Source organism: Hyla sarda, chromosome 1 (genome assembly GCF_029499605.1).
Source record: "Hyla sarda isolate aHylSar1 chromosome 1, aHylSar1.hap1, whole genome shotgun sequence".
NCBI lineage: Eukaryota > Metazoa > Chordata > Amphibia > Anura > Hylidae > Hyla > Hyla sarda.
In genome coordinates, this window is record NC_079189.1 from 549,971,457 (window position 1) to 549,985,381 (window position 13,925).

The window sequence follows — 13,925 nt, forward strand, 5'->3', positions numbered from 1 at the left end:
ACAGATCACGGCACAAAAAATTAGCCCTCACACATCCCCATATACGGAAAAATAAAAAAAAGTTATAGGGGTCAGAAAGGACATTTTTAATCCTGCTAATTTTTATGCATAAGGTTATAATTTTTTAACAGAGGTAAAACCAAATCAAACCTATATAAGTTGGGTATCATTTTAATCGTTTGGACCTTCAGAATAAAGATAAGGTGTCTCTGCAAATAATCAGAAGCCTGCAAAAGTTCCAAAATTACGTAATAAATTTTTCTTTTTCAATTTTGCCCCACAAATATTTTTTTATGGTTTCGACGTACATTTTGCGGTGAAATTATTGATGTCATTACAAAGTAAAATTGGTGGTGCAAAAAACAAGCCCCATATGGGTCTGTAGGTGGAAAATTGAAAGCGTTAGGATTTTTCGAAGTGGTCCTTAAGGGGTTAAAGTTGTTAATGTCATAACAAACAACTTTAAAAAAAAATTTACCCAGAGTTGTCAGGCAGGGAAGCCGGTGGCATTGTGTAAAGCGATCCGCTCCCCTGACGGCTAAGAGATCCAACCTTTTCTCTACATAGAAGTCTAAAGTTGTTTTTCATGACCATAACACTTTAGAGCAATACAGTGGTCCCTCAAGTTACAATATTAATTGGTTCTGGGACGACCATTGTATGTTGAAACCATTGTATGTTGAGACCAGAACTCTATGGAAACCTGGTAATTGGTTCTAAAGGCACCAAAATGTCATCCAAAAATAGGAAAAAGTGACAATTAAGGAAAAATAAGTAGATAACTAATATAGATAAAGCAAGTCCTTACATATAAAAGTAGGAAAGATCTGCTGGGAGCTGTAAATAATTGTCTAAGTCAGTGTTTCCCAAGCAGGGAGCCTCCAGCTGTTGCAAAACTACAACTCCCAGCATGCCCGGACAGCCTTTGGCTGTCCGGGCATGCTGGGAGTTGTAGTTTTGCAACAGCTGGGGCCACCCTGCTTGGGAAACACTGGTCTATGTAGAGAACAGGAGCTTCTTCAGGGTCCTGTACAGTACACACAGTGTCCCAAAAAAGTAATGGAGTCGCCCTCACCTGGTGTTCAAAGGAGCAGCTAACCCTGGTACAGGAAGTGTACAGAACATGTAATATCACCCTGTACTGTAGGGGGCACTACCAGACACCAGTCAGTGCATGCACTTCAGTAATACATGGGTTTTACCAGTGGATGCCCATTTTGATTGGTCGGTTCTTCCAGCCATTGACACATTTCACAGATCTGGACTGTCTGTACATTGTATGTTGAGTCTGGTTTCAACTTACGATGGTCCAGAAAAGACCTTTGTATGTTGAAACTATTGTATGTTGAGGCCATTGTAAGTTGAGGGATCACTGTACTGTTGTTTATACGTTCTTTTGACATGTTGTCCATCATTTAGATCTCATTGGGTCTCTGTTGTATAAATGATAGAAGCGCTTTAAGCTGGCAATGCACATAACTAGCCTAAAGTTCTTTATTAAGTTTTTGCATGTGATGTCTCTTTACTAGATGAAGAATCTGGTAGCGAGGAGGATAGCGATGATCAGGAAGACAGTAGCAGTGAAGAAAGTGAGGAGAGCTCTTCCAGTGAAGAGGACAAGTCAAGCAATGAAAAATATCCAACCAAAGGGAAGAAAAGTAAACCTGATAGGTAACTGTGAGATCAATTGCTTATTCACTGCTTAGTAAAGTGACTCCCATGGAAAAGAGGACTGTCTGAAAAGTCATCCTGCTGACAAGGACTCATTGGCCTTCATTTACTATTGCAAACCCAACATGTTTTGTCGGGTTGTGCGCCAGAATCTGGCACATTGAGCCCGAAATTCTGTCTGCGCCAGCATTTGTGCCAGAAATGAAAAAAACCTCACTAACTCTCCATTTTACTGAGAAAACCGGAAAAAGGGGCATGGCTGTTGGTAAAAGGGGGCGTGGCCACTGAAAAGGGGCGCGTTCCCGAAATTTTCACAAAAACATATTAAGGGTGGGTTCACCCTACGTTTTTGCATTACAGTTTTGTATCAGGTTTTTGATAAAAAATAAACTGATTCCTCAAAACCTGACTAAACTGTATGCGGTTTGAAAAATGATGTCCGGTTGCATCCGTTTTTAAAGAAAAAAACCTATATGTTTTTAAAGTTTCACTCCATTATGAATAAAGTTTTACTTGTTTGATTGAAATTCCAAGAAAAAAAAAGCAAAGCCAAAAACCGTATGGTGAAAATTATATGGAACCGTACACACATACGGTTCTGTGCGGTTCTCATGTAAAAAAAAAAAAAAATTTATACATTTTAATACAGTTTTTCACCCGGACCAAAAACCGTGGTAGACCACGGTTTTCTGTCCGGAAAAATTAAAAAAGTAAAAAACTGTATGGTTTGAAAAACTGAGACAACCGTATACATTATGGTGCATACAGTTTTGGATGGGAAGTCTATGGGTACGTTTTTTTATGAAACCATATGCCGAAACCGTATAGTAAAATCGTGGTGTAAACACACCCTTACTAAGGTTTCCACAGAAAATGTGGTAGATTTGAGCTACACCTACAGATCAGAGCATGCGTAAAAAAAAGCAAAATGTAGGGAAACCTTAGTAAATACTGTGGAAAAAAATAGTAGGTTTTAAAATCCACAAAGAAACCTACACAACACTCTTAGTAAATCAGGGGCTATGTGTCACCATATGATCCCCACCTTCTCTCCAGCAATGCTGCCAAAGTACTTTAGGGCTTTCTAGGAGGCTGTGGTTGCTCTATTGTGGCTCCATACACCTGTAATATGTTGTGTGGGTGATGTTATGGCAGTGTTCACATCTGTATGGGAGGCTCCCTGGGAGGCATCCATGACAAAGCCTGACAGACCTCTATGTAAGCCAGTGGGGTTCATAGGGCACCAGCTGTATCCTTCGTGAATTCCATTATAAACCAAAACCACAATGCTAATGTGAAGAAAGCAGAGGGCAACCCATAGTTAGCTTTAAAAATGTTTCTATGAAAGATAAAAGAAACGTCTAAATAGATTTAAAATTGGAAAACGTTTAAAAATATTTACGCAATTTTTTTTTTTAATTGGAAGCAGTGTTTGGATCTTCCGTACTATTGTTAGGTTTTCGGATATGACATATATATATATATATAGTGGTCCCTCAACATACGATGTAAACCATTCCAAATGAACCATCGTTTGTTGAAACCATCATATGTTGAGGGATCCGTGCAATGTAGAGAATGGGAAGTTGTACCCACCTGTCCCCGCCGCTCCGGACCGTCACCGCTGCCCTGGATGTTGAGCTCTATCACTGTCGCCGCGTCCCCGGCATGTCCCCGACGCTCCGGACAGTCTCTGCTGCCCGGGATCGTCGCTCTTACGTCGCCACGCACGCTGCTCCTATTGGGACGGCGTGCGTGGCGACGTGATGATGACGATGAAGAGCGCCAGCGATGGAGGGGATCCCGAAGAGGATGCTCCGGAGCCCCGAGAACAGGTAGGAGACCATCACCGGAGCACACGGGGCACCGTAAAAGGCTATCCGGTGGCAGCTGAAGCAGTCTGCGCTGCCGGATAGCTGTTTATGCGATGGCCCCGACATACAAAAACATTGTATGTTGATGCTGCCTTCAACATGCGATGGCCACTGAGAGGCCATCGCATGTTGAAATTATTGTATGTCGGGGCCATCGTAGGTCGGGGGGTCACTGTACTGTATATGGTACATTGTACTGGTTTAAAATGTATCCTTATGGCAGTGTTTTCCAACCAGGGTGCCTACAGCTGTTGTAAAACTACAACTCCCAGCATGCCCGGACAGCCGTTGGCTGGAGGCACCCTGGTTGGGAAATACTGCCTTATAGAGTGCTTAACAGATTTGAAAATTGCTTTATTTGGGTTTATGTCCGCATACTGGCAGAATGGTATGCCAATACGAGCACCTGCGCCAGGTCCATTGAGTTCAATAGAACAAATGTAGTTTACTTGTGGCAGTGTTCAGTCTGTTTCAAAGTGTATACTGTTGTTTATGGGACCCAAAAGCGTGGCTGTCTGGACTTTGGAGTCTTTCAGAATTACAGAGTATGCTTGTGATTGTAGACCACATTTGATCCAACACATCGGTGGGTACACTGTGGTATACATTGGCATGTCCTGGTACGCAGGCATATACCCGGAATGTAGGATCCTTATCAGACGTTACCATTGCCTAATAAAGGGTTTTACGTGAATCCACTAAAGAGCAGTAGCCTATTAGTATTTGGGACTAATGGATTCTGGTGTATAAGATCTATTTTTTCCCTCCATACTATCAGCCGGTGGCCTCTGCAGACATGATCACCCTTTGCCAGCGGAGTTGATGAGTTTGCAGTTTCTCCCGTCGTGGCTGACAGCCCTGATGGGGTGTAGTACGCACTCTGCTCCTTTTATTACAGACAGTAATTAAAGCAACTCGCCCTGCCACTTCCATAACAAACACAGCATAATGCCCTAATTATGACTTTATTAATTTAAGTCAGGATTTAATGATTTTAAAAGTGATTTATATTGTTCCTCCCACACAGAACAAATGAATTCTGTAGGTTAAATTATTACAGGCTTTTCATTGCTGCAAAACTGAGATGCTGCTAACCCCTCCATTCTTCTTATTAGCTAAGCATGGAGCTCTATAGGTTGTAAACAACCAGGGTATGTTATACTGATGTAGCTGTAAACTCAGCCGCATGGCTTTCCTATAGGCAGTGGTGTATGTAATTGTTAGACTTTACTGTTACTTTTATTGCGTACTATTAATTATAGCCAGAGAACAGAATTAGGTTTGTCAGTCAAGATGTGACGAAAAATAATCCACATCAAGAAAAGTTATGGAATAAATCACTGCAAGTTTCCAGGGTTTTCAGGTATTTTAATCCTATTTGTAAAACCAAAATTAAAGGGGTACTCTGGAGAAAAACTATTTATTTTAAATCAACTGGTGCCAGAACGTTAAACAGATTTTGTAAATTACTTCTATTTAAAAATCCAGTACTCGTCAGCTGCTGTATGCTCCACAAGAAGTTCTTTTCTTTTTACATTTCTTCTTTTCTGTCTGACCACAGTGCTCTCTGCTGACACCTCTGTTCGTCTCAGGAACTGTCAAGAGCAGGAAGGGATTTTCTCCTGCTCTGGACAGTTCCTGAGACAGACAGAGGTGTCAGCAGAGAGCACTGTGGTCAGACAGAAAAGAAATTTCAAAAGAATATGTGGAGCATACAGCAGCTGATAAGTACTGGAAGGATTAACTTTTTTAAATAGAAGTAATTTACAAATCTGTTTAACGTTCTGGCACCAGTTGATTTAAAATAAATTGTTTTTCACCAGAGTACCCCTTTAAGGAAAAAAACACTACTTGAGCACAGGGTCTTGAATCTTCTGCTGGGATGAGCGTTGGTCACACGCGTGCTACTGTTCCGTCCATTTTTTGTTGGAGCTGCCGAAAACCGCCAAGCATAATTGTTTCATCCCTGATGTGAGTTTCAAATGATTTGGACTTGACATGTTGTGACCTTATAGCCCCAGACTCTTAAAGAAGTTGTGCAGTCTTGTAAACTTATCCCCTGTCCACAGTAAAACGACCGTGACAGACTCATAATGTAAGTCTATGGGACCGTCCTGCTCAAATAGATACAGAGCGGGGAGAGAAGTGTCCCTAGGGCAGTGTTTCCCAACCAGGGTGCCTCCAGCTGTTGCAAAGCTACATCTCCCAGCATGCCCAGACGGCCTTCGGCCGTCTGGGCATGCTGGGAGATGTAGTTTTGCAACAGCTGGAGGCACCCTGGTTGGGAAACACTGCCCTAGGACGAAAGTTTATTTTACAATGACAGGTATATGTTGAGATATACCTACAAATGATTAGCAAAACAAAACATAAAAAAAAAAATTCTTAGTAGATCCCTATATATGAGCAACCACAACCATACATAACAACATAACTCTCTTTTTTCCTCTTTATTTTGGAAAGTGATTCTGAAGATGAAAAGAATGGAAATGCAGTGCAGAGTGAAGTTTCCAGCACTTCATCCTCTTCTGGAAGTTCAGAATCTGAAGAGGACAGTGAATCAGAACCAGAAGCACCAAGAATCGCGACCAAAGCTAAGGTGAGACATATTGCACAGAATTTTTCCTGTCTATAGTACACTGTGCATGGTAGCACCTGGTCTATGTACTTACGACCTCAGAGTATGAAATCTCTTATTTATTTACATTTCATGTTCGCATTGACACCTTTGGCCGTCCCCAATGATCAGTAGACATTTCTGCTCCATCTTCACCAGGATAGTCGTGAAGGGCAGTTGTATGGACTGGTTGTGCATATATATAGATAGGTGATATGAAAGAACTGTGGAATGGTAAAATTAAGGTTAGGTTCTCCCCTACTATAGTCTTTTCCATCAGATCTCATGTTTTTTTTTCTCTCTGCTCTTTAGATAAGCACAGCATGCTGTGCTGTTTTGTTGATCTGTTCCAAAACTGATTGTAAGCGATCTATGCCACATATCAACAGTGATACAGACAGTAACGCTTTTGCTGCCCTAAATAATAAAGGATACATATACCTTATATTAGATGTATATCCCCAGAGATGCTGACTTGAGTTCCTTAAAGGGGTACTCCGCCCCTAGACATCTTATCCCCTATCCAAAGGATAGGGGATAAGAGGTCTGATCGCGGGGGGTTCCCAGCTCGGCTGCGGCACCCCAGACATCTTGTGCACGGATGATTGGAGATGCATGGCGGAGGCTCATGACTTCATGGTCACGCCCCGCTTATTGCGTCACAGCCTCGCCCCCTCAATGCAAGTCTACTGGTGTGGGCGTAATCACCACGCCCCCTCCCATAGACTTGCATTGAGGGGGCGTGGCTGTGATGTCACGAGCGGGTGTGACCTTGACGTCACGAGCCTCTGGCGCTGCACCCAACGATCTAAACGAATGCCGGGTGCAGCAGGGATATCGCGTAGGTCCCCAGTAGGGATCGACCGATATTGATTTTTTAGAGCCGATACTGTTAACCTGTGAACTTTCAGGCCGATAGCCGATAACTTATACCGATATTCCGTGCATTTAAATTTTTGGGCATTTTAAAGCAGGGCCATGTACACTGAGGACAAGCAGGGCTCTGTGCACTGAGGACAAGCAGGGCTCTGTGCACTGAGGACAAGCAGGGCTCTGTGCACTGAGGACAAGCAGGGCTCTGTGTACTGAGGACAAGCAGGGCTTTGTGCACTGAGGACAAGCAGGGCTCTGTGCACTGAGGACAAGCAGGGCTCTGTGCACTGAGGACAAGCAGGGCTCTGTGCACTGAGGACAAGCAGGGCTCTGTGCACTGAGGACAAGCAGGGCTCTGTGCACTGAGGACAAGCGGGGCTCTGTACACTGAGGACGAGCGGGGCTCTGTGCACTGAGGACGAGCGGGGCTCTGTGCACTGAGGACGAGCGGGGCTCTGTGCACTGAGGACGAGCGGGGCTCTGTGCACTGAGGACGAGCGGGGCTCTGTGCACTGAGGACGAGCGGGGCTCTGTGCACTGAGGACGAGCGGGGCTCTGTGCACTGAGGACGAGCGGGGCTCTGTGCACTGAGGACGAGCGGGGCTCTGTGCACTGAGGACGAGCGGGGCTCTGTGCACTGAGGACGAGCGGGGCTCTGTGCACTGAGGACGAGCGGGGCTCTGTGCACTGAGGACGAGCGGGGCTCTGTGCACTGAGGACGAGCGGGGCTCTGTGCACTGAGGACGAGCGGGGCTCTGTGCACTGAGGACGAGCGGGGCTCTGTGCACTGAGGACGAGCGGGGCTCTGTGCACTGAGGACGAGCGGGGCTCTGTGCACTGAGGACGAGCGGGGCTCTGTGCACTGAGGACGAGCGGGGCTCTGTGCACTGAGGACGAGCGGGGCCCTGTGCACTGAGGACGAGCGGGGCCCTGTGCATAGTATCGGCCAATCCGATAATCGTCAATCCCTAGTCCCCAGTGGCGATCAGACATGTTATCCCCTATCCTGGAATAGCATAAATTCCTGGACCTTTGAATTCCAAATATTATTCACTTAAGGCTATAAAATATTGTCGTGCTTGGTTGTGACCATATACGTGTATATTCTGGTATCTGCAGTTATGTATTTGTGCCATAAACCAATGTACAAAATCAAGAGAAATCTGCTAATAAAACTAAAAGCTTGGCTGAAACTCTTATAGGATACAGGATCCGGGAACTACACATTAAAATCTTCCTGACTCTTTCTAAAGCTTTCTGAAGCATTTACTTAAATGACCTAAATAAGTAAGTCGTATCGGAGTGGTAACTTTTTAAGAGCCAATACAAGGTAACATTGGGCTATAAGTTAGAGGATGTGATTTTTAAATGATGCGTAACACACAAATATTTTGGAAGCGAAGGTAAAATTCTGCCAGTAAACTGCAATTCATGTGCTTCTCTGTGCGGCTTCCCAGCTCTTGCAGTGGTGTGAAATTCTCATTTTACACACTTTGCAGTCAGAAGCTATGAATTATGCATTGAGCAAGAGAAATCCTCAATCTCCTGCTTCATCTGCTATATGCTTTATCCGGCTTCTGTCTCTATTAACAAGATGAACTGTAAATGGGTAAATCTAGATGCTATGTACCCTGAACATCTTCTCGTAGACCCACATTGCCTTCTACATTGGAATGAACGTCAGTCTATTGAGGACATTTAAATGAGACATTATCTTGATAATACCCCTATTTGGGTAACATTTCACTTGCATTGCATGTTCCTCATTCCTTTTGTTGCTGATTTGCATTAGGCATTTTTAGATAAGAGGACGTTTCATTTTTTAAAATGTTTTAATTATATGTAAGATGTTTTTAAGCATATCTAAAGCAAAGATTATCATTACTTAAAGATGTTACAAAAAGGGGATAAGTTGTCTGACTGTGGGGGTCCCACTGCTGGGGACCCCCGCAATCTTGCATTTGGCACCCACTTCTTTGAGCTGCACTGCCAGCTCACACTGCCGGGTGCCGACCACGGGGCCGAAGTATCGTGAGGTCACGACTCCGCCCCCCTGTGACATCACGCCCCGCCCTCGCTATGCAAGTCTATGGGAGGGGGCGGCGTGAAGCTCAAAGTGGTGGGTGCTGAATGCAAGATTGATCAGACATCTTATCCCCTATCCTTTGGATAGGGGATGAGATGTCTTAGGGTTGGAGAACCCCTTTAAGTTTATGGTCAGATGTCGCATAAATTCCCCAGATCTTCTGCTGCAGAAAATCCACAGCATTTGCACACCAAAATTTGCAGCAGAAAATGTACACCACATTTTTGTGGATTTGATTCGTTGCCAATTTCGATGCGGATTATACAAATTACATTTTCTTCAAAAACGTGTTTAAAAATTTGCAGCAAAATCAACAACACAGATTGGTTTGGACTTCCCTTCCCTCCCTGAGGTCAATGGGGAAAATCCACCATAAATCAGCTTGTACATGCTGTGTGTTTCATTTGATTGGTGCGAGATCGCGGGCAGCTCAGCAGGTAGCATTGTTACTAACTACCAAATCCTATCAAAGACAACATCTGCATGGAGTTTGTATGTTTTCCCTTATTTTCATGGGGTTGTTACTGGGTGCTTAGTCTTCTTCCCACACTGCAAAAGCATACTGATATAGAATTTACATTGTTAGCCCCATTGGGGACAGAGACATGGGTGGGTGGTAACAATTTGTGCCCAGTGCTGCTAAATATTGGAGCTATATAAAGTAGTAAAATAATATTTAGATTAAAGAGTACTTTACTAAAGCAACATACAATATGCAGCTATGCAGATGCATGCTACCCCAATGGATGCCAAAAGGACACATCTAGTCACCCTGACAAGTCTCAGAATTTAGTACAACCTTGTCAATAGGGTAGTCACTTGTAATGACAATCTAATCTATAACTTAGCTCCACTATGGCTTTTGATCATGTAGGAGCCATGGTAAAATTTTGGGTGATTCTCAAATGAATGCTATATATTAATATGCTGGAATACATTGTGACAGAGTCGGAGTCCTCTTAAATGCTGTTAAGCATTACCTAAAAGTTGTTAAGCAGTTGGTACACAGTAGAGGGGTATTCTAGTGATAAAAACCTATCCAGATTGTGAAAAACGGGGGCCTGACTCTTCCAGCTGAATGAAGTGATGGTTCTGCACGCACTGCATTCACTCTCTATTGAGCTGCCAGAGAGAGACTGGCACAGTACTCAGCTATCTTCAGCAGCTCCATAGAGAATAAATGGAGCATCTGAGTTGGGTCCCCATTCTTGCAAACGCGGAGTCCCAAAGGTCACACCCCCTGCGATCACTCAATCCCATTTTAAATGTTTTTTTTTTTATAAAAACAAGCAACCAATACAAACTGTCAGTTTAGATTCTGTTAAGGAGAGAAAATGGAGAGACCGATACCGGCGCCTGGTGTATTACCCTTGGTAACAGGATCTAGAGTGGTCCAGAAGTGGGACCAGGAACTATATAGATTGCCGCTCACCTTAGAAAAGACAGTACAGGCTTGTAATCCCAGTGATAATGGGGTACTAAGATGCGGAGTCGCTGCCGGGCCTTCTGGGTTGCAGGAGTCAGTAGCACTGTCCTGGAAAGGATGAGGAGAAGCTTGGAAAAATACCCTTTGCAGATGGCGCTGCGGCTCCTTCAGAATGATGCAAGTGGACCAATGCTTGGTTTAAGGTTCACAGTGGAACCATTTTAATAAGTATATAAAAAATAAAATAAAAAAAATCGCATGTTTTTTTTATTTTATATAAAATGGTTCCACTGTGAACCTTAAACCAAGCATTGGTCCACTTGCATCATTCTGAAGGAGCCGCAGCGCTATCTGCAAAGGGTATTTTTCCAAGCTTCTCCTCAGTTTAGATTCTGACTGGCATTATTTAAAGTAAGCTTACTTTAAACTACTGTTTATACAAATAAGGCTACTTTCACAGTGCTGTTGGGACCTGCCCGTAATGGGTCTTTTAGGCTCTTTTTTTTTTTGGCCTTTAATGACAATTATCGAGACGGGTCACAGCGGGCAAGGGGATGGGTCTCAACGGGCACGGCTGGTTCCCATTGATTAAAATGGGATCCGTTGTTTTACAGGACTGTAGCGGGAGAAAGAGGGAGATAACGGTGCATGCACACATTTTTCTCCCGCTATACTACGAATGCCCGTTTAAGAGCAAATTTATTTGTGATAAGCTGCAATTGTACTGAAACTGTCATCCATGGTGTTAAAACTGTCCATTCTCACTCCCCTATTTATATAGTTCTTCAAAACCAGTAGCCTTTTGATAAGATGTTTAGCACATTTTAATTGAGGTCCAATCATTGCTAAATGTGGGCTAAAGTATTTTTAATATGTTGATTTCATACTTGCCTAACATGCATAGCTATTGTGTGATTTGGCTCAGAATATTTGTTGTATTTGTATTAACAGAAAACTGAAAGTAAACCATCTAAACAGAAGGAACCTTCTAGGAAACAAGTCGTAACCCTTCTAGACCTGGATGATTGTAAGTATAGTTTCTTTACAGTAAAGGAAAAATATATCTAATCCCCTGGTTATTTTGTACGTTTGCACACTGACCAAGAAATTCAGTCTAATTTTAACCTCTTACTGACCACTATAAAAAGACATATCAGCGGTCATTAAGGGTACTTATGGCTTAGTGGCTCTCCCTTGCAGGGATCGCATAAGCTTGGCTGTCAGTATGATAGCCGAGCTCCCACTGTTAGTACCAGGAATGGAGAAACCTTCGCTCCAGGTAGATTAACCTCTCACAAGCCGCAATCATATCATGGGCAGAATGTGAATTGTGGCTCTTACTTGAAACAGCATCCCCGACAATCTGCGGCCCCTGTGATCTTCAGCTTGTTTCCATTGCAGCTCGGGGTCTTGTAAAGGCCCCCAGGATTGCCATAGTTGTCTGTGTACCTGACTGTGCTGTGCAGCATGGCCAGGTACATTGCCTGTCAGCAATATGCCATTACACTATGTACTAGTGCAATGTATTATACCAACGATCTGGTGATCACTGTCGGTCCCCTTGTCCGACTAGTAAAAAGTATATAAAAATAAAATTTACATAAAATAGAATGTAATAAAAATATCCCCCCCCCCCCCTAAAAAACAGATTTTTCCTTATTATTTTTTCTTATAGATGAAACATAAAAAAATAAATTTTAATATACACATTTGGTACAATCACATCCATAACAACCTGAACAATAAAATTATTTTATTATTTATCCCGCAATTTGAACACTGCAAAAAACGGAAAAAAAGTTTTTTAAAAGTCATACATATTCCCATATGGTACCAATAAAAGTTTTTCCTTTAAAAAACGAGCCCTAACATCACCGTCAGAAGAAAAATATTATTATTGTTTCGATTATGGCAATTACCGTATGTTAAAAAAACAAAAGAAGCTATTATGATATTTTTTTGTATGGTGAACATCATAAATTTAAAATGCAAAAAAAAGAATGGTTTTGATGCCGGAAAAATTACTGAACTTGAAAGGTGACAATGGAAAAACGAAACAAATTGCTTAGGCACGAAGGCCCCAAAGGCATGCTAGGGGAAGGAATAATTGGTTGGTTCATTTGAACAAAATAACAACAAAGAAATCCAGCTGTCCGAGGATTTCAGGGATAAGATTGTAGACATACACAAGGCGGGAATGGGCTAAAAGACCATCGCCAAGCAGCTTGGTGAGAAGTTTACAGCAGTTGGTGCGAGAACAGTGAGGAATTAGCCCAGAATGATCTTAAAGGGGATATCCAGGAACAGAAAAACTGAGCTAATTTCTTTCAAAAACAGCTCCATGTCCCTAGGTTGTGGGTGGTCCATGGTCCTTGTGCTAGTTGTACTACATGATCTTGTTAACACTAAAAACAGGAGAAAAATTTTAGAGGGTGTATTTTTCTTGCAAACCTGTGTGTGTTACTACAATAAAAAAAAATGTCATGTGTTTTCACTTTGCTTCTTCTTGGCCACCTATTAAAAAATGGAGAAGAGAAAAGTATGTGCTGCACTTACTCATATGTTAAATGATGGACCTCGGCGTGATTCCGTGGAAGATCAATCAATGGAGATGGATGCGATCCATGGAGCTGGGAGCAGAGATATGCTGCTCTCCTCAGCAGGGGGTGTACCACTGAGACTAGTTTTGTGTCAAATGACTCTTCTTCCGGTCAGGTGTAAGTCAATCTGTGATAGGGAAGTTACTTACATACAGCAGTATAACAAAGCAACCTGTGAAAAAAAGGGAAATACATCCCAAAAAGCACACGTGTATAGTGAATGGTTAAAAACATAAATACCACACAGATAAAAATTTCTTTAAAGGGTAAAAGAAATTGCTTTAATTGAGAACCAATGGGCCCAAAGCTTTCAGCTTCATTATCCATAATGTCTCCTTTCGGAGTAATTCAGGGTGACGATCAACCCCTATATGTTAAAAATAATATTCCATACAGCCAAATGCTGAGATTAAAAATAGTTAACAGTGATCCATCTAATTACGAAAAACAAGTTGTAGAATTAAATAACAGGCTCAAGAACCGAGGGTACCCTCACAAAATCATAGAGAAAGCATACCAAAAAGCTCAAACTAGAGATGGAAGAGATTTACTTAAACAAAACAAAGAACAAAGAATTGTTGCATCTTTTCATTTGCAAATACCAACATGAATAACCATCTTCCTCAAAACTGGTAGATTTTTGAACCTGACCCTGACCTTCAAGGTTTGGCAGAGAAAAGACCAATTATTACATTTAGACGTACAAAAACTATTGGTGATAGGATTAAAAATGAAAAAAAGGACAGAGAAGAGAGAGAAAAACTGGTTGGAAAAATAT

The 13,925-nt window shown here is 42.4% G+C and overlaps 1 protein-coding gene across 4 annotated transcripts in view; it reads left to right on the forward strand.

Annotated features, from left to right (window-relative positions):
• AP3B1 (adaptor related protein complex 3 subunit beta 1) overlaps nucleotides 1–13,925 on the forward strand; it is a 228,561-nt gene that overhangs the window by 138,147 nt on the left and 76,489 nt on the right. For all 4 annotated transcript variants that reach the window (XM_056541614.1, XM_056541621.1, XM_056541629.1 and 1 more), the window contains exons 19-21: nucleotides 1,530–1,671; nucleotides 6,009–6,144; nucleotides 11,499–11,574. In XM_056541614.1, the coding sequence (XP_056397589.1) occupies nucleotides 1,530–1,671; nucleotides 6,009–6,144; nucleotides 11,499–11,574 (354 nt within the window). The remainder of the gene's footprint in view (nucleotides 1–1,529; nucleotides 1,672–6,008; nucleotides 6,145–11,498; nucleotides 11,575–13,925) is intronic.